We start from the raw sequence: 21,746 nt of genomic DNA, 5'->3' as shown, positions 1-21,746 counted from the left end.
GCCTATTGTTATACCTAGATATTTTGATTATGCTTTGTTGACTAGGATGGGTTTGAAATCAAAAATTGATGAAATAGTTGGTAGAATGGGTTTAAATTTTATTGCACATGGTAAGTATCAAGTTTATAAAGAGTTAACTAGGGAATTTTATACCACCTTGAATTATGCCTCTAAGAATGAAAAAGCAATTTCTTTTAGAATAAAAGGGGTTGATTATAGCATAGGGTATGATTTTATGAATCAGAAATTGAAGTTGCCTAAAGGTGGCATTAGAGGTTGTCCTTCAAATTTTGATGTTAATATAGTATGGAAGCAATTGACCGGTGATGACTCGGTCGATTTACAACAAGCTCCTAATGGACTCATAATTGAACCATCATATCTTATATTTTATAAATTCCTTTATCATTCCATATGTGGTAAAAAGGAGTCGAATAGAGTAACGAAGGATGATTTACTAGTGCTTGACTATTTAGTGCGACGTTCGGCAAAAAGTGTTGATTTCATACACTTAATTTTTAAAAGCATGATGACCATGGCAACATCATCTAAAGTTGCACTTGGAAATGGTCATTTAGTAACTTGTATAGCATTGCTTCATAGTGCTATTGATGAGGATGATTTGCATAAGATGGAATGTTTGGGGGATGCGTATCTTAATGAAACTATGCTCCGTAAAGCCGACATTCTTGATATGGATGGAGAATTAATGAATGTAAAGGACCGAAATTGTTATTTAATTAAAACTGGCCAGCCGAGAAGAGGAAAGGGAAGAAAAGCAGAAATAGAAGATGACTGTGACGAAGATGAGGATAATGTAAGTAGAGAACTGGAAACCGAGAATGGTCAAGATGAGGTGGTGAGGGATGATGTCGGTATAGATCAACCAAGAGAGGAGGAAGTGAGGCGACCAAGAAAGCCGAAGCGAAGGGGAGCTTTTGAAGAGGAAGTACTTTCTTTGTTAAATGAAACAAAGTCGAGGTTGACTAATATTGAAACATCTATCGAAGAGATTAAAAGAGAACAACGAAGGTCACATCGCCGATGGAAGGCTTGTTTCGGCACCTTGGGAGCACATGATCCTTCACCTCCACATACACCGGAGAGTTAAGGTTAGTAACAGCCAAAATATTTTGATTATTTCATATCTGTATGCTGTCATTCATTTGGTTTCAGGGCATTACTTTTCTTTCTGAAATATGCTCTGTTTTTCAAATTGTAGATAAGGTGGGTGGCTGATTGCATAGTTGGTTCTAAATGTCTAATTCTGGATATGCTGTTTTGGAGACTTGGAGGTGCAGTTTTGAAGACGTGGAGCTGATGTATAATTGCATAGCTGTTGATTACGGATTTAGTATTTTGAATTTGGAGGTTTATGTATTTGAACATAAGTAGGTTTAATTGTGATAAACTCATGTGTTATTAGTAGGTCTGAAATGTTATTACCAAGTCTGAATATTAAAAGGTCTGAATGCTATTATCAAATTTGAATATTAACACTTGTTAATTCTAAATCATTGTACATTAATATTTTTTTTAACAAAACTTTAAATTTAAGTTTGTTAAATTGTTATAAATTAGGATAGTTAGATGACTTTTATTGATTAACTTTTCTTATAAAGTTAAAGAATAAAAATTGATAAATTTAAATATTTATGAATTACAAATATGTAATTAATTTGCTACATCGGTCTTTTAGCTTTTATTTTTCTATTCAACCAATTTTTAAAATTTAAATATCTAAATCCGTAAAAAAAAAGGATATTATCTAGAAAATTTGAATAAATGTTAATATTTTATAAATTTAAATATTTAAATTTTAAAAATATGTAATTAATTTCTTAAATCAGTCTTTAAGCTCTTATTTTTTGGTTGAGTCGATTTTTTAATATTTAAACATTTAAAATTATTAATATATTATGATATGATCTATATATTTTTGCTAATTTGTTTCATAAAATTTTAAATTACGTACATTATTAAATGTATAAACTTTATAGAATGCAACGACATAATAACATGTCTGTGTGTGCTACTCATAACTTGTGATTATTAAAGTGTGTACTGCCTGAACCAATCTGTTTTCAAAATTTCATATCTGTATGCTATCATTTATTTGGTTTCAGGGCATTACTTTTCTTTCTGAAATATGCTCTGTTTTTCAAATTGCAGATAAGGTGGGTGGCTGATTGCATAGTTGATTCTAAATGTCTAATTCTGGATATGCTGTTTTGGAGACTTGGAGGTGCAGTTTTGAAGACGTGGAGCTGATGTATAATTGCATAGCTGTTGATTACGAATTTAGTATTTTGAATTTTGAGGTTTATGTATTTGAACATAAGTAGGTTTAATTGTGATAAACTCATGTGTTATTAGTAGGTCTGAAATGTTATTACCAAGTCTGAATATTAAAAGGTCTGAATGCTATTATCAAATTTGAATATTAACACTTGTTAATTCTAAATCATTGTACATTAATATTTTTTTTGACAAAACTTTAAATTTAAGTTTGTTAAATTGTTATAAATTAGGATAGTTAGATGACTTTTATTGATTAACTTTTCTTATAAAGTTAAAGAATAAAAATTGATAAATTTAAATATTTATGAATTACAAATATGTAATTAATTTGCTACATCGGTCCTTTAGCTTTTATTTTTCTATTCAACCAATTTTTAATATTTAAATATCTAAATCCGTAAAAAAAAGGATATTATCTAGAAAATTTGAATAAATGTTAATATTTTATAAATTTAAATATTTAAATTTTAATAATATGTAATTAATTTCTTAAATCAGTCTTTAAGCTCTTATTTTTTGGTTGAGTCGATTTTTTAATATTTAAACATTTAAAATTATTAATATATTATGATATGATCTATATATTTTTGCTAATTTGTTTCATAAAATTTTAAATTACGTACATTATTAAATGTATAAACTTTATAGAATGCAACGACATAATAACATGTCTGTGTGTGCTACTCATAACTTGTGATTATTAAAGTGTGTACTGCCTGAACCAATCTGTTTTCAAAATTGCAAAAGTGCTTGGTTGCAAGATATGTACATGAATTTAAGATTTATGTACTTAAAAACGAGTTAGTTTATTTGTGATGAAATCATGTCTTATTTTACGAGTAGGTTGAAGTTGTAGGTTTATTTTTACATCTGACGTAAGTTGAGGCACATGCAACGTTAAATTGAGGCACATGTAACGTATATTTTAAGTTCTCTTAATTTTTATCAAAATTTATAAAATTAACTTCATGTACATTTTGCAACATTGCTTTGTTAATGTAAAAAAGAATTGAAACAAATCATTCTTTCGTGTTCAGTTCTCAAGTATACATGAGGTTTTTTTATGTCAACGATATGAAAAATAGATGTCCTTGGAAAAATAAATAAAATATTGTTTTATTTTTTTAGAGGTCATTAAAAAAATAAATTAAATATTGTTTATTTTTTTAGCGGTCATAAAAAAAATTGAATGTTGCTAATTAATGTTGTTTTTTCTAACCCTAACACTAATCCTAACCCAAAACCATAAACCCTAACCCTAGCCCTAACCCTAAGCCCTAAACCCTAAACTCTAAGCCCTAAACCCTAAACCCTAAACCCTAAACCCTAATTAAGCCCTAAACCCTAAACCGTAAAATACAATTTTAATAATGGTTATGCGAGTAAAATCATATTCAACCGAATAAATTTAGCTATTAAAAATTCAAATTATACTAATTGAAAACATTAAAATAAATTATAAGGATAGGCAAAAGTGGAAAAATTTCTTATTGTTGCAATTTATTTAAAGGCATATATTACCTCCAAAAAAATTAAGACAAAATATTGTTTTAAAATATTTATGTGAGAGCGATAAAAATGGCGTGGTCAACTATTACGTTGAATAACACATAAATTTTTGATATCTAATCATAAATAAGCATAAAATCAACCATTTATCAACATTAGACTCTTTGTTTTGCTTTTAATATGGGAAACAAAGACTTTTTATTTTGCATTTTGCTTCTATATCTAAAGGAAAGTGGTGATATTTGGATTAAGTTGAAAAAAAAAAAGATTATAACTCGAGTATATTGTTTAAACTCGTCGAATATTTGCCATGTTATCGAGTTATGACAAGTTCAGTAGAGCATATATTCTATGAAACATATAAAACTCGTCGACTTTCTCGACTACCTCGAGTAACAAACAATATTTCTGCAACAAGATTTTCAGAATATATCTCAAACTGATTAGATTTGACAAGATTTTGGCAAATCAAATCAGGAAAATTTAAAAACGAATTTATTAGGAGGGAAACAATATTAAAATAGGAGGGAAACGAAAAAAAAAAAAGAGGGAAACGAAAATAATTTGGTCCTTATTTAATTTTTTAATTAAAGAAGTTCCCTCTAAAAGGAAACTTCTTTGGCATTAACCATAATTGCAGGAATCACGTTGTTGAATGACAAAATAAAGTGGTTTCTTTGTTCTTATCAAAATATCGATCATAAAAAGAATTACAAACAATTCTCACCATACTTGTTCTTCAATTCAATTTGTTTCAACGATTTTCTGAACAATGTCACTTAATACTAGAAAAAGAGTTATATCGTTTAACGAATTACAAAGATCAGCTAGACTGAAAGCTCATTTGAGGAAGGGGAATGACAAACCATCGATGAAAAATATATCACAACAATCTCAGACTACCGAAACTGAGTCGGAACCTATTCCTCCTTTGGTGAACACAACATCTCTGTCTCCTCCAATTCAAAACCCAAATAGTATTGAACATCACAACCACCGTGATGATTCAACTGCAATACCAGTGGCTGCTGAAGTTAATAGGGATGGTGAAACTGAAACCATGTCCGGTGAACCAAAAAACGTTGATGGAGGATAGGTTGAATTTATTTTGTGTTTCATTTATTTTGCTTAGAGAATTGATATAATTAACAAATGAAATTGTGTTTCAATGCTTTTTCTGGAATAGAAATATTGTTTTCAAGTTATTTTTTACCTTATATTTTTTGCAATTCGTTTTTTTTTTCTCTATTTTGTGTTTCATAAAGTTGACATACGGTTGACATAAGATTCATATTAGGTTACAAAAACTTATAAAAAACTGCATCTAAATAAAAATTAAAAATAGTATAAGACATACATATCAATTTGAATTGAGAAGAAAACTAACATGAGATAAACTGTAGTATTTCTTAGGTCTTCTTCCCAAAAAGAAATGTGTTTTAATTTAAAAATAGTTTAAGAATAGTATAAGACATACATATCAATTTGTTTCTCTATTTTGTGATTATTTTGTGTTTCATGCGGTTGACATAAGATTCATATTTGGGCACAAAAACGTTTTAAAACTGCATTTAAATTTAAAAATAGTATAAGACATACATATGAAATTTTAAAATAGTATGATAATTACATATAAAGTTTAATAGAGCAGCAAACTAGTATGAGGTAAAGTTTTGTATTTCTTACGTATTTCTCTATTCTGTGTTTGTTTTTTGTTTTCTAAGGTTGACATATCGTTCACATATAGTTTATATTCAGTCACTATAACTTTTACAAACTGCATATAAATTATTTTTTAAAAAAGATACATATCAATTTGGAAACAAAAAGCAAACTAACATGAGGTAAACTGTTGTACTTCTTAGGTCCTCTTCCAAAAAAGAATGGTAGAGGTAAAACTAGAGGATTTGAAGTTAAAAAAATGACTAAAGATGGTTCAAAAATTGGTGGAATTGTGATTGCAAAAACAAATAGATTACCAATTGGTCCTTCAGAAAAGATATTCAAAATGGAAATTGGTATTGTCACTCGATTAATGGCACCGCTAGGTAAACTTTATTGGTCTCAAATAAGCGCTGAACAAAAGGAAGCTTTACTTACAACTATTCAGGTAAAATTAATAACTATTTTATAGCATACTTGTTATTTCAATTAATTATATTCTTATAATATGTGACTATTCATATGTTTTTTTATTGATAGGGTAAATTTGAGATTGATTTAAGTGATCCACATGCAAGAGAAGTAGTATATGGAATGATGGCTAGACGATTTAGAAACTTCAAGTATCAGTGTCACTTACACTATAAGACGTTCCCTACTCGTGAAGAAGCTGAAAAACATCCACCCAAGGATGTAAAAATTAACGATTGGAAGAACCTATGTGAACATTTTGATGAACATGCACACTTTAAGGTAATGTTTCAATTTTATATACAATTGTCTATTATCGTTTGCTAAAAATGAGTACTTTATTATCTAATTAGTTGCTAGTATGTTTCCAATTATATCTAAATTAGCTTCACATATTGTGTTCTGAACGAAAATACGAGGTTTGTTCAAAGGATTTCAATATTAAATGATTTTTAACCTTTTCATGATTTATTTTATCTCTGAAGAAGCTTAAACTCGAGGTTAGACTTGAAACACTTCGAGTTTAAAGCTTCTCCACGAAAATGAGCTTATACAGAAATGAAAATCTCGAGGAATGAATGATCTCGTAGAGTATTTTTTCCTTCCTCGAGTTAGTTCATATCTGAGAAGCTCAAACTCGATGAAAGGCTTGAAACTCTTCGAGTTTTATGCCTTACCTCGAGTTCAGATGTCTACATAATTAACGTAACTCGAGAAAATGCTTGTACTTCGCCGAGTATTTGGCATGTTTACGAGTTATGCTTCTGAGATACGAATATCTCTACTATTTTGGTTAAAATAGTTTATTTCTAATTATATAAAGCTTTTATTATTGATATTATGATATGTACCTTTAAAACCTTTATGTGTTGGCTTTATTATAATAGGCTCGAAGCACTGTAAACATTAATAATCGCAAGAAAGTGACCTTTTCTCACACTTCGGGATCAAAGTCTTATTGCCAACGTTTGTATGAAATGGTAAATATGAGTTTATATGTAATCTGTTTTTGATTTCGTATTTAAATTCTTTATCATTTAGTTTTTAATCAATTGTATGAACGTTATAGGAAACATCTGAAGTCATTGATGAAGAGCCACCTGAAATGAGGATCTACAGTCAAGCACACCGTAAAAAAGACGGCTCATGGATTGACCCAGAAGCTGGAGATAAATACGTAAGTTCTTTTTTTATATATATAGTTATCTAAACACAATTTTATAAAGTGTTATTAAAGCATATTTCTATTCTTAGGAACAAATGGAAGCTATTCGCTCAAAAGCACTCGAGGAAGGCGTTGCAATTGATGGGAGGAAAATTCTACAAAAGGTTTTTGATATACCGAAGTCCGGTTATGCTCGTGGACTCGTATATGGAGCCAAACGGATAACAGCTAAAGAATCAGAGTTTGAAGCTCGTTTACAAGCAGAGAAGTTTGAGACTGAAAAGCAAGTTAAAGAACTAAATGACCAAATTCAAAATCAACAGGTGAAAATTGATAACATTTCTCAATCATATAGCAAACTCAAGCATCTTGTTCAACAAATGTTGAATGCAAAAGATGATGAGGAAATATCTATTGATGGCGAGGAAACATGTATCGATGGCTGTGAAAAATCTCTTGATGACGAACCATCTAATGATTGGTATGTGACGGCTTACTTAAATATATTTTTTAATTCGTTACGCTTTTAATTTTTTTCTATAATTTGAAAATTATTCACTTAATTATGTCAGTTTGAAAATAAAAGTGTATATAATAAACGTATTTTTTTTCTTGCAGATTGGAATTGAATGAAAGAAGATGGACGTCTCCTATATCAAAAGTTAGGCTTAATTTAGTTTCTTTTCTTTATAGCAAATAGTTTACATGTTTGCATACGATCGGTTATTTTAGTGTTATTAAAGACTTAATCATTGATAATTTTATGTAATATTTGAATTGATTTTGTTTTTTATTCATTGATTTTAGCAACAAATTACCGTATTCAATTATTTTGGTATCGATAACAATGGAAATAATAACTTGTTGTGACAAATTAATTTTGTTACAGCCAACTAATAATAATGACAATTAATTTCGTCACGTAATGATAAATTTCTTCTTGTGATAAATTAAATTTGTCACCGTCAACAACTTATAATGACAATTAATTTTGTCACGTTATAATATATTATTTGTTGTGATAAATTAAATTTGTCACCGATGACAAACTGTAATGACAATTAATTTCGTCACATTATGATAACTTACTTGTTCTGATAAATTATTTTTGTCACAGCTAACTAATTATAATGACAATTAATTTCGTCACGTTATGATAACTTACTTGTTGTGATAAATTAAATTTGTGACCGTTGACAAATTATAATGACAATTAATTTCGTCACGTTATGATAAATTACTTACTTTGATAAATTAAATTTGTCACCGTCGACAAATTATAATGACAATTAATTTCGTCACATTATCATTATATTACGTGTTGTGATAAATTAAATTTATCACAACTAACTAATTATTATGTCAATTAATTTCGTCACATTATGTTAAATTACTTGTTGTGATAAATTAAATTTATCACAACTAATTAATTATTATGGCAATCAATTTCGTCACTTTATGATTGATTACTTATGATAAATATTTTTTTGTCACTTCACAATCTTTTTGTCACTAATAAGTCCGCGTATGTGGTGACAAATGTATATTAATTGTGATAAATATGGTTTTGTCACCATATAATCTTTTTGTCACTAATAACTCGGTGTATGTAGCGACAAATTTATATGAATTGTGATAAATATTTTTTGTCATGTTATTAGCGTTTTGTCACTAGAAGTCGATGTATATTACGACAAATTTTGACAACATTGGATTACTTGTGATATACGTTTGCGTCACAATAAATATGAATGTGACAAAACAATTTTATCAAAATAGAAAATTTATGGTGACAAACTATAAAATTGACTTATTGTGACTTGTTTGTTGTGACCAACAAAATTCGTCACAAACTAGTCACAATAACGTTGTTGTGACAAATTTTGGGCTTAACATGATAAATTTTATTCGTCACAAGAAGCCAAATTTTTTGTAGTGTAATCTAGCGCCATTTTTCACGCACACTTTGCATAATATAACCTAACCATGCTTAGGTAATGGGAACGATGCGTTAAAGAGACTTGAAACGTGCCATGCTAATCTACCGTCACTTTTTACCCAAGCTTTGCGTATTATAACCTAACTATGCTTAGGTAATCGGAACAACGCGTTAAAGAGACTTGAGACGCGACATACTGTTCTAGTGTCACTTTTCAGGCACATTTTGCGTTTTATAACATGACCATGCTATAGTAATCGGAACACGCGTTAAAGAGACTTGAGACTTGTAACGTGACATTAGCATGGTAATTGAAACGATGCATGGAAGAAACTTGAGACGCGCCATACTAATCTAGCATCACTCTTTACGCATATTTTGTGTAATATAACTTAACCATGCTTAGGTAATCATAACAACGCGTTAAAGAGACTTGTGACGCGACATACTAATCTAGCGACTCTTTTAACACGCACTTGGCGTAATAAAACATAACCATGCTTTGGCAATCGAAACGACGAGTTAAAGGGACTTGAGACGCGACATACTAATCTAGCGTCACTTTTCACGCACACTTTGCGTAAAATAACCAAAACATGCTTAGGTAATCCAAACGACGAGTTATAGAGACTTCAGACACAACATACTAATCTATTGTCACTTTTCACGCACACTTTGCGTAACATAACCTAACCATGCTTAGGAAATCAGAACGACGCGTTAGAGACACTTGTGACGCGACATAAGCAGGGTAATCGATGTGACACGTTAAAGAAACTTGAAACGCGCCATACTAATCTAGCGTCAGTTTTCACGCACACTTTGCGTAAAAGCATGCTTCTGTAATCAGAACGACGCGTTAGAGAAATTTGTGACGCGACAATGGTAATCGAAACGACAGTTTAAAGAGACTTGGAACGTGCCATACTAATCTAGCGTCACTTTTTACGCACGCTTTGCGTATTATAACCTAACTATACTTAGGTTATCAAAACGACGCGTTAGAGAAACTTGTGACGCGAAAATGGTAGTCGAAACGACGCGTTAAAGAGACTTGAAACGTGCCATGCTAATCTAGCGTCACTTTTTACCCACGCTTTGCGTATTATAACCTACCTATGCTTAGGTAATCGGAACAACACGTTAAAGAGACTTGAGACGCGACATACTGTTCTAGCGTCACTTTTCAGGCACATTTTATGTTATATAACATGACCATGCTATGGTAATCGGAACACGCGTTAAAGAGACTTGAGACTTGTAATGTGACATAGGCATGGTAATCAAAACGATGCATTGAAGAGACTTGAGACGTGCCATACTAATCTAGCATCACTCTTTACGCATACTTTGCGTAATATAACTTAACCATGCTTAGGTAATCATAACAACGCGTTAAAGAGACTTGTGACACGACATACTAATCTAGCGACACTTTTAACGCGCACTTGGCGTAATAAATCATAACCATGCTTTGGCAATCGGAACGACGCGTTAAAGGGACTTGAGACGCGACATACTAATCTAGCGTCATTTTTCACGCACACCTTGCGTAAAATAACCAAACCATGCTTAGGTAATCGAAACGACGAGTGATAGAGACTTCAGACACGACATACTAATCAATTGTCACTTTTCACGGATACTTTGCGTAATATAACCTAACCATGCTTTGGAAATCAGAACGACGCGTTAGAGACACTTGTGACGCGACATTAGCATGGTAATCGAAGCGACACGTTAAAGAAACTTGAAACGCGCCATACTAATCTAGCGTCACTTTTTACGCACGCTTTGCTTGATATAACCTGACTATGCTAAGGGAATCAGAACGACGCGTTAAAGGGACTTTAGACGCGACATACTAATCTAGCGTCACTTTTCACGCACAGTTTGCGTAATATAACCTAACCATGCTTAGGTAATCAGAACGACACATTAAAGAGACTTGAAACGCGACATAACAACCTAGCAACAGTGTTCACGCACACATTGCGTAATATAACCTAACCATGCTTAGGTAATCGGAACGACGCGTTAGAGAGACTTGTGACGCGACATAAGAATGTTAATCGAAACGACGCGTTTAAGAGACTTGAGACACGACATACAAATCTATTGTCGTTTTTCATGCACAATTTAAGTATTATAATCAAACCATGCTTAGGTAATCGGAACGAAGCATTAAAAAGACTTGAGACGCGACATCTAATCTAGCGTCACTTTTCACGCATAATTTGCGTAATATAATCTAACCATGCTTATTTAATTGGAACGACGCGTTAGATAGACTTGTGACGCGACATAAGAATGGTAATCGAAACGATGCGTTAAAGAGACTTGAGACACGACATACAAATCTATTGTGGCTTTTCATGCACAATTTAAGCAATATAACCTAACCATGCTGAGGTAATCGGAACGAAGCTTTAAAGAGACTTGAGACGCGACATCTAATCTAGCGTCACTTTTCACGCACACTTTGCGTAATATAACCTAACCATGCTAATGTAATTGGAACGACGCGTTAGATAGACTTGTGACGCGACATACTAATCTAGCGTCAATTTTTATGCACAATTTGCATAATATAAATCAAACATGCTTAGGTAATCGCAACGACGCGTTAGAGAGACTTGTGACGCGATATAAGCATGGTAATCGAAACGACGCGTTAAAGAGACTTGAGACGCGCCATACTAATCTAGCATCACTTTTTACACAGACTTTGCGTAATATATAACCTAACCATGCTTAGGAATCGGAACGATGCGCTAAAGAGACTTGAGTAGCGACATACTAATCTAGCGCCAGTTTTCACGCACACTTTGCAAAAGGCCAAACGCATATTTAAGTCCCTGCATTATCACTTTTTTCCAGATTGAGTCCCTACACTAAGAAAGTGTAATATTCTTCCCTACACTATCAGAAATGTTTAATGCAAGACCCTCCGTTAAATATCGTTAGCTCGTGTGTTACACGCATAGCTTGGTGAGAAAGGAAATAAAAAACAGGTGATGACTAGGACATGTTAACTCAGCCAAATACATATTTGAGTCCCTACACTATAATTCTTTTTCAGATTGAGTCCCTGCATTAAAATTTTTTTCCAGATTGGGTTCATACACTCAAAAACTTAAAATTCTTCCCTACATTATCATGAATTTTTATTTTAAATCCCTATATTATATTTCATTGGCTTGTGTCTTACGCATATGGCCAAACACTGCGTTAAAAATTTTATTTTATTTTTAAAAAGTTTGGATAAGTCCACGTGATCCAAAATTCGAATATTTAACCATTTATAGTTTAAAATGAGTCTAACTTAAAAAAATTATTTTAATTGAATATGTTTATTTTAATTATTACAAAATTATTCTAAATGAATGCTTATTATTTTAGTGTAATGAAATAAAAATTATATTAATAAAAAATAATAAATTTTTAGCAAGGTACAAAAGGATAATGTAAAAAAAATCACGAACTTTACATATTTTTTTCATTTTAATCATATAGTTCATTTTCATGCACAAACTACCATTTTTTTTTCGAATTCATACACGGTGTTGAGATGTCACGGCTCTATTGGTGTAATTCGTTGAGGTGGATGTCATTTTACACCAATGAATGGCTGTCATCTCAGCACTGCGTATGAATTTCCAAAAAAATGTTAGTTTGTGCATGAAAATGACAAAATTTAAATTGTGTGATTAAAATAAAAAAAACATGTAAAAGTTTGTGATTTTTTTTTGACATTAACCCAAGTATAAATAAACAACATACTAAATAACTTTGAATAAATTTTTAATAATAAAATAAATTTAAAAAATAAAATGAGAATCGTCATTTATTTCTAATAATTTTATAGTAACCAAACTTGTTCCATAGTTGTGAATTTATTAATTTATTTTATCAAATAATTTTTTATTACCTTTCTATTAATTTAAATTATTTAATAATTTTTTTAAAATTTAAGCCTAATATATATAAATTCATACCCACAATAATGATTATTAATAATGGCAACGTACAACTAAAAAAATTATTAAATTTCAAAATAAAATATTGGCCAAACACATATTTGAGTCCTTACATTATAATTTTTTTAAAATTGAGTCCCTACACTCAAAATTATAAAATGCTTCCCTACATTATCAAGAAAGTTTAATGTAAGTCCCTACGTTACATTCCGTTTGCCTTCCGTTAACTCGCAGTGTCAGAGGGACTTGCATTAAACATTCCTGATAGTGTAGGGAAGAAAACTACACTTTTTTAATGTAAGGACCCAGTCTGGAAAAAAATGATAGTGCAGGGATCCAAATATGCGTTTAGCCTTTGCAAAATATAAACTAACCATGCTTAGTTAATGGGAACGACGCGTTAAAGAGACTTGAGACACGACATACTAATCTAGCGTCACTTTTCACGCACACTTTGCGTAAAATAACCTTGCATGCTTATGTAATCAGAACGACGCGTTAGAGAAACTTGTGACGCGACAATGGTAATCGAAACGACGCGTTAAGGAGACTTGAAACGTGTCATACTAATCTAGAGTCACTTTTTACGCACGCTTTGCGTATTATAACCTAACTATGCTTAGGTAATCAGAACGACACATTAGAGAAACTTGTGACGCGACAATGGTAGTCGAAACGACGCGTTAAAGAGACTTGAAATGTGCCATGCTAATCTACCGTCGCTTCTTACCCACACTTTGCGTATTATAACCTAACTATGCTTAGGTAATCGGAACAGCGCGTTAAAGAGACTTGAGACGCAACCTACTGTTCTAGCGTCACTTTTCAGGCACATTTTGAGTAGTATAACATGACCATGCTTTGGTAATCGGAACACGCGTTAAATAGACTTGAGACTTGTAACATGACATAAGCATGGTAATCGAAACGATGCATTGAAGAGACTTGAGACGCGCCATACTAATCTAAAGTTCCTCTTTACGCATACTTTACGTAATATAACTTAACCATGCTTAGGTAATCAAAACAAAGCGTTAAAGAGAATTGTGATGCGAAATACTAATCTAGCAACACTTTTATCGCGCACTTAACGTAATAAAACATAACCATGCTTTGGCAAAACGACGCGTTAAAGGGACTTGAGATGCGACATACTAATCTAGCGTCACTTTTCACGCACACTTTGCATAAAATAACCTAACCAAGCTTAGGTAATCGAAACCACGAGTTATAGAGACTTCAGACACGATATACTAATCAATTGTCACTTTTCACGCACACTTTGCGTAATATAACTTAACCATGCATAGGGAATCAGAACGACGCGTTAGAGACACTTGTGACGCGACATAAGCATGGTAATCAAAGCGAAACGTTAAAGAAACTTGAAACGCGCCATACTAATCTAGCGTCACTTTTTACGCACGCTTTGCGTAATATAACCCGACTATGCTTAGGGAATCGGAAAGATGCGTTAAAGAGACTTGAGACGCGAAATTCTAATCTAGCGTCACTTTTCACGCACAGTTTGCGTAATATAACCTAACCATGCTTAGGTAATCGGAATGACGCATTAAAGAGACTTGAAACGCGACATACAAACCTAGCAACAGTGTTCACGCAGACATTGTGTAATATAACCTAACCATGCTTAGGTAATCGGAACGACGCGTTGGAGAGACTTGTGACGCGACATAAGAATGGTAATCGAAACGACGCGTTAAAGAGACTTGAGACACGACATACAAATCTATTCTCGCTTTTCATGAACAATTTAAGTAATATAACCAAACCATGCTTAGGTAATCGGGACGAAGCATTAAAGAGACTTGAGACGTGATATACTAATCTAGCGTTACTTTTCACGCACACTTTGTGTAATATAACCTAACCATGCATATGTAATTGGAACGACGCGTTAGATAGACTTATGATGCGACATACTAATCTAGCGTCAATTGTTACGTAGACTTTCCGTAATATAAATCAAACATGCTTAGGTAATTGCAATGACGCGTTAGAGAGACTTGTGACGCGACATAAGCATGGTAACCGAAACGACGCGTTAAAGAGACTTGAGACGCGCCATACTAATCTAGCATCACTTTTTACACAAACTTTGCGTAATATATAACCTAACCATGCTTAGAAAATCGGAACGATGCGCTAAAGAGACTTGAGTAGCGACATACTAATCTAGCGCCAGTTTTCACGCACACTTTGCATAATATAACCTAACCATGCTTAGGTAATGCGAACAACGCGTTAAAGAGACTTCGGACGCGACATACTAATCTTGCGTCACTTTTCACGCACACTATGTGTAAAATAACCTAGCATGCTTATGTAATCAAAACGACGCGTTAGAGAAACTTGTGACGCGACAATGGTAATCAAAACGACGCGTTAAGGAGACTTGAAACGTGCCATACTAATCTAGCGTCACTCATTACGCACACTTTGCGTATTATAACCTAACTATGCTTAGGTAATCAGAACGACGCGTTAGAGAAACTTGTGACGCGAAAATGGAAGTCGAAACGACGCGTAAAAGAGACTTGAAACGTGCCATGCTAATCTAACGTCACTTTTTACCCACGCATTGCGTATTATAACCTAACTATGCTTAGGTAATTGGAACAACGCGTTAAAGAGACTTGAGACGCGACATACTGTTCTAGCGTCACTTTTCAGGCACATTTTGCGTAGTATAACATGACCATGCTTTGGTAATCGGAACACGCGTTAAAGAGACTTGAGACTTGTAACGTGACATAACTATGGTAATCCAAACAAAGCACTGAAGAGACTTGAGAGGCGCCATAATAATCTAGCATCACTCTTTACGCATACTTTGCGTAATATAACTTAACCATGCTTAGGTAATCATAACAACGCGTTAAAGAGACTTGTGACGCGACATACTAATCTAGCGACACTTTTAACGTGCACTTGGCGCAATAAAACATAACCATGCTTTGGTAATCCGAACGACGCGTTAAAGGGACTTGAGACTCGACATACTAATCTAGCGTCACTTTTCACGCACACTTTGCGTAAAATAACCTAACCATGCTTAGGTAATCGAAACGACGAATTATAGAGACTTCAGACACGACATACTAATCCATTGTCACTTTTCACGCACACTTTGCGTAATATAACCTAACCATTCTTAGGGAATCAGAACGACTCTTTAGAGACACTTGTGACGCGACATAAGAATGGTAATCGAAGCGACACGTAAAAGAAACTTCAAACGCGCCATACTAATCTAGCGTCACTTTTTACGCACGCTTTGCGTAATATAACCTGACTATGCTTAGGGAATCGAAACGACGCGTTATAGAGACTTGAGACGCGACATACTAATCTAGCGTCACTTTTCACGCACAGTTTGCGTAATATAACCTATTCATGCTTAGGTTATCGGAATACACATTAAAAAGACTCGAGACGCGACATGCTAATCTAGCGTAACTTTTCACTCACACTTTGCGTAAAATAACCTAACCATGCCTAGGTAATCGGAATAGGGCGTTAATGACACTTTAGACGCGACATACTAATCTATTATCGCTTTTTACGCACACTTTGCGTAATATAACCTAACCATGCTTAGGTAATCAAAACGACGCGTTAGACACACTTGTGACACGACATAAGCACAATAATCGAAACGACGCTTTAAAGAGACTTGACACGCGCCATACTAATCTAGCGTCACTTTTTACGTACGCTTTGTGTATTATAACCTAACCGTGCTTAGGTAATCGGAACGACGCATTAAAGAGACTTGAGAAGCGACATACTAATCTAGCGTCACTTTTCACGCACACTTTGTGTAATACAACCTATCATGATTAGGTAATCGGAACGATGTTTTAAAGAGACTTGAGACGTGACATACTAATCTAGCAAATGTTTTCATGCACACATAGAGTAATATAATCTAACCATGTTTTGGTAATTGGAACGACGCGTTAAAGAGACTTGATACGCGACATACTAATCTAGCGTTACTTTTCACGCACACTTTGCGTAAAATAACCTAACCATGCTTAGGTAATCGGAACGGCTTGTTAAAGACACTTGCAATGCGACATACTAGTTTATTGTCACTTTTCACGCACACTTTGTGTAATATAACCTAGCCATTCTTTGGTAATTGGAACGACGTGTTAGAGAGAGACTTGTAACGTGACATAAGCATGGTAATCGAAACGATACGTTAAAGAGACTTAAGACGCGCCATACTTATCAAACAACACTTTATACGCACACTTTGCGTAATATAACTTAACCATGCATAGGTAATAGTAACAACGCGTTAAGGAGACTAGTGACGCAACATGCTAATCTAGCGACCCTTTTATGCGCACTTGGCATAATATAAAATAACCATGCTTTGGCAATCGGTACGACGCGTTAAAGAGACTCTAGACGTGACATGCTAATCTAGTGTTACTTTTCACGCACACTTTGTGTAGTATAACCTAACCATGCTTAGGTAATCAGAACACGCATTAAAGGGACTTGAGACGCGACATACTAATCTAACGTCACTTTTCACGCACACTTTGCATAAAATAACCTAACCATGCTTAGGTAATCGGAATGACGCGTTAAATAGACTTGAGATGCGACATACTAATCTATTTTCAATTTTTTAAACACACTTTACGTAATATAACCTAACCATGCTTAGGTAATCAGAATGACGCATTAGAGACAATTGTGACGCGACATAAGCATGGTAATTGAAACGATGCATAAAAGAGACTTGAAACGCACACTTTGCTTTATATAACCTAACCATGCTTAGGTAATCGGAACGACGTGTTAAAGAGACTTGAGAGGCGACATACTTATCTAGTGTCATTTTTCACGCACATTTTGCGTAATATAACCTAACCATGCTTAGGTAATTGGAACGACGCGTTAAAGAGACTTGAGACGCGACATTCTAACCTAGCAACAGTTTTCACGCACACAATGCTCAATATAACCTAACCATGCTTAGGTAATCGGCACGCCGCGTTAAAGAGACTTGAGACGCGACATACTAATCTAGTGTAACTTTTCACTCACACTTTGCGTAAAATAATCTAACCATGCTTAAGTAATTGGAACGACGCGATTAAGAGACTTCAGACAAAACATACTAATTAATTGTCAATTTTCACGCACACTTAGCGTATTATAACCTAACCATTCTTTGGTAATCAGAACGACGTCTTAGAGAAACTTGTAACGTGACATAAGCATGGTAATCGAAACAACGCGTTAGAGAGACTTTTGACGCGACATACTAATCTAGCGACACTTTTAATGCGCACTTGGCGTAACATAACATAACCATTCTTATGTAATCGGAACAACGCGTTAAAGAGACTTGATACAGGACATACTAATCTAGCATAACTTTTCATGCACACTTTGCATAAAATAATCTAACCATACTTAGGTAATCGGAACGACGCGTTAAAGAGACTTGAGACTTGACATACTAATCTAGCGTCACTTTTCATGCACACTTTGCGTAATATAACCTAACCATGCATAGGTAATCGGAGAAACGCATTAAATAGACTTAGGACACGCCATACTAATCTAACGAATTTTCGAGAACACTTTGCGTAATATAACCTAACCATGCTTAGGTAATCGGAACGACGCGTTAAAGAGACTTGAGACGCAACATACTAATCTAGTGTCACTTTTCACGCACACTTTGCATAATATAACCTAATTATGCTTAGGTAATCGGAACGACGCGTTAAATAGACTCGAGTCGCGACATACTAATCTAGCGTCACTTTCACACACACTTTGCGTAATATAACCTAACCATGCTTAGGTAATCGGAACGACGCGTTAGAGAGACTTTGACCCGACATAAACATGGTAATCGAAACGACGCGTTAAAGAGAATTGAGACGCGACATACTAATCTAGCGTCACTTTTCACGCAAACTTTGCATAATAAAACCTAACCATGCTTAGGTAATCGGAACGACGCGTTAAAAAGACATGAGACGAGACATACTAATCCATAGTCATTTTTCACGTACACTTTGCGTAATATGACCTAACCATGCATAGGTAATCAAAACGACGCGTTAGCGAGACATGTGATGCGTCATAAGCATGGTAATCGGAATGACGAGTTAAAGTGACTTGAGACGCGACATACTAATCTAGCGTAAAATAACCTAACCTTGCTTAGCTAATCGGAACCACACGTTAATGAGAATTGGGACACAACATACTAATCTAGCGTCACTTTTCACGCATACTTTGTGTAAAATAACGTAATCATGCTTAGGTAATCGGAGCAACGCGTAAAAGAGACTTGAGATGCGACATACTAATCTATCGTCTCTTTTCACACACACTTTGCATAATATAATCTAACTATGCTTAGGTAATCAGAACGACGCGTTAAAGAGACTTGAAACACGACATACTGATCTAGTGTAACTTTTCACACACACTTTGCATAATATAACCTAACCATGCTTAGGTAATCGGAACAACGCATTAAAGAGAATTGAGACACGACATACTAATCTAGCGGAACTTTTCACGCATACTTTACGTAATATAACCTAATTATGCTTAGGTAATCAGAACGACGCGTTAAATATACTTGGGACGCAACATATAAATGTATTGTTACTTTTCACGCACACTTTCCGTAAAGTAACCTAACTTTGCGTAATATAACCTAATCATGCTTAGGTAATCGGAACAACGCGTTAAAAAGATTTGAGACGCAACATACTAATCTATCATCTTTTTTCACGCACAATTTGCGGAATATAACCGACCAATGCTTAGGTAATCAAAACAACGCATTAAAGAGACTTGAAACGCGACATACTAATCTAGCGTAACATTTCACGCACACTTTGCATAATATAACCTAACCATGCTTAGGTAATTGATACAACGCGTTAAAGAGAATTGAGATGCGACATACTAATCTAGCGTCACTTTCCAGGCACACTTTGCGTAATATAACCTAACCATGCATATCTAATCGGAACGACACGTTCAGTGTGACGCGACATACTAATTTATTGTTACTTTTCACGCACACTTTGCATAATATAACCTAATCATGCTTAGGTAATCGGAACGACGCGTTAAATAGGCTTGAGACGCGACATACTAATGTATTGCTACTATTCACGCAGACTTTCCGTAAAGTAACCTAACCATCCTTATGTAATCGGTACAACGCGTTAAAGAGAATTGAGACTCCACATACTAAACTAGCGTCACTTTCCATGCACACTTTGCGTAATATAACCTAACCATGCTTAGGTAATTGGAACGACGCGTTAAAGAGACGTGCGACTCGACATACTAATTAATTGTTACTTTTCACGCACACTTTGCGTAATATAACCTAACCATGCTTAGGTAATCAGAACAACGCGTTAAAGAGAATTGAGACACGACATACTTATCTAATCTAGCGTACCTTTGCACGCACACTTTGCGTAATGTAACCTCCCCATGCTTAGGTAATTGGAACGACGCGTTAAATAGACTTGAGACGCAACATACTAATGTATTGTTACTTTTCACGCACACTTTCCGTAATGTAATTTAACGATCCTTAGATAATCGGTACAACACGTTAAAGAGAGACGCGACATACTAATCTAGCGTCACTATCCACGTACACTTTACTTAATATAACCTAACCATACTTAGGTAATCGGAATGACGAGTTAAATAATGCTAATTTATTGTTAATTTTGACGCACAGTTTGCGTAATATAACCAAAGCATGCTTAGGTAATCGGAACAACGCGTGAAAGAGAATTGAGACGCGACATATAATGTATTGTTACTTTTCTCGCACACTTTCCGGAAAGTGATTTTAGATGGGACATACTAATCTAGCGTTGCTTTTCACGCACACTTTGCGTAAAATAACTTAATCATGCTTCGGTAATCGGAACAACGTGTTAAAGAGACTTGAGACCTGACATACTGATCTAGCATCTCTTTTCACGCAAACTTTGCGTAATATAGCCTAATTGTGCTTAGGTAATCGGAACGACGGGTTAAAGAGACTTGAAACACGACATACTAATCTAGCGTAACTTTCTACGCACACTTTGCGTAATATAATCTAACCTTGCTTAGGTAATCAGAACGACGCGTAAAATAGATTTGAGACGCGGCATACTAATGTATTGTTACTTTTCACGCACACTTTCCGTAAAGTAACCTAACCATCCTTAGGTAATCGGTACAACGCATTAAAGAGAATTAAGACACGACATACTAATCTAGCGTCACTTTCCAGACACACTTTACGTAATATAACCTAACCATGCATAGGTAATCGAAACGACGCGTAAACGAGACTTGAAACGCGACATACTAACCTAGCGTAACGTTTCACGCACATGCTAGCCCCACCAGTCCAAGGCAAAAGCGGATTTCCAGAGATACATCAAAGAATTCCACTCGATCCCAGAAAAGATGTAACCACACTTTGGGCAATATAACCTAACTATGCTTAGGTAACCGGAACGACGGGTTATAGAGACTTGAAACACGACATACTAATCTAGCGTAACTTTTCACGCACACTTTGCGTTATATAACCAAACCATGCTTAGGTAATCTAAACAACGCGTTAAAGAGAATTGAGAGGCGACATACTATTCTATCGTAACTTTTCACGCACACT

General features: G+C 34.2%; 1 protein-coding gene across 1 annotated transcript; it reads left to right on the top strand.

Annotated features, from left to right (window-relative positions):
• Positions 1 to 477: 477 nt before the first annotated feature.
• Positions 478 to 1,491, top strand: LOC126674998 (uncharacterized). The gene is made up of 2 exons (XM_050369560.1): positions 478 to 1,112; positions 1,223 to 1,491. Exon 1 carries the CDS (start codon positions 527 to 529, stop codon positions 1,109 to 1,111), a length of 585 nt encoding a protein of 194 aa, XP_050225517.1. The 5' UTR covers positions 478 to 526; the 3' UTR covers position 1,112; positions 1,223 to 1,491.
• Positions 1,492 to 21,746: the final 20,255 nt, after the last annotated feature.

This window comes from Mercurialis annua, linkage group LG3 (genome assembly GCF_937616625.2).
Source record: "Mercurialis annua linkage group LG3, ddMerAnnu1.2, whole genome shotgun sequence".
In the NCBI taxonomy this organism is placed as follows: domain Eukaryota; kingdom Viridiplantae; phylum Streptophyta; class Magnoliopsida; order Malpighiales; family Euphorbiaceae; genus Mercurialis; species Mercurialis annua.
Note: the sequence above shows the minus strand (reverse complement) of the source record. Positions and strands in the feature narration are given on the sequence as shown.

Bases quoted from the DNA above. Each gene is read 5' to 3' on its own strand.
- LOC126674998 (XM_050369560.1), top strand. From the start codon at position 527: ATGATGACCATGGCAACATCATCTAAAGTTGCACTTGGAAATGGTCAT.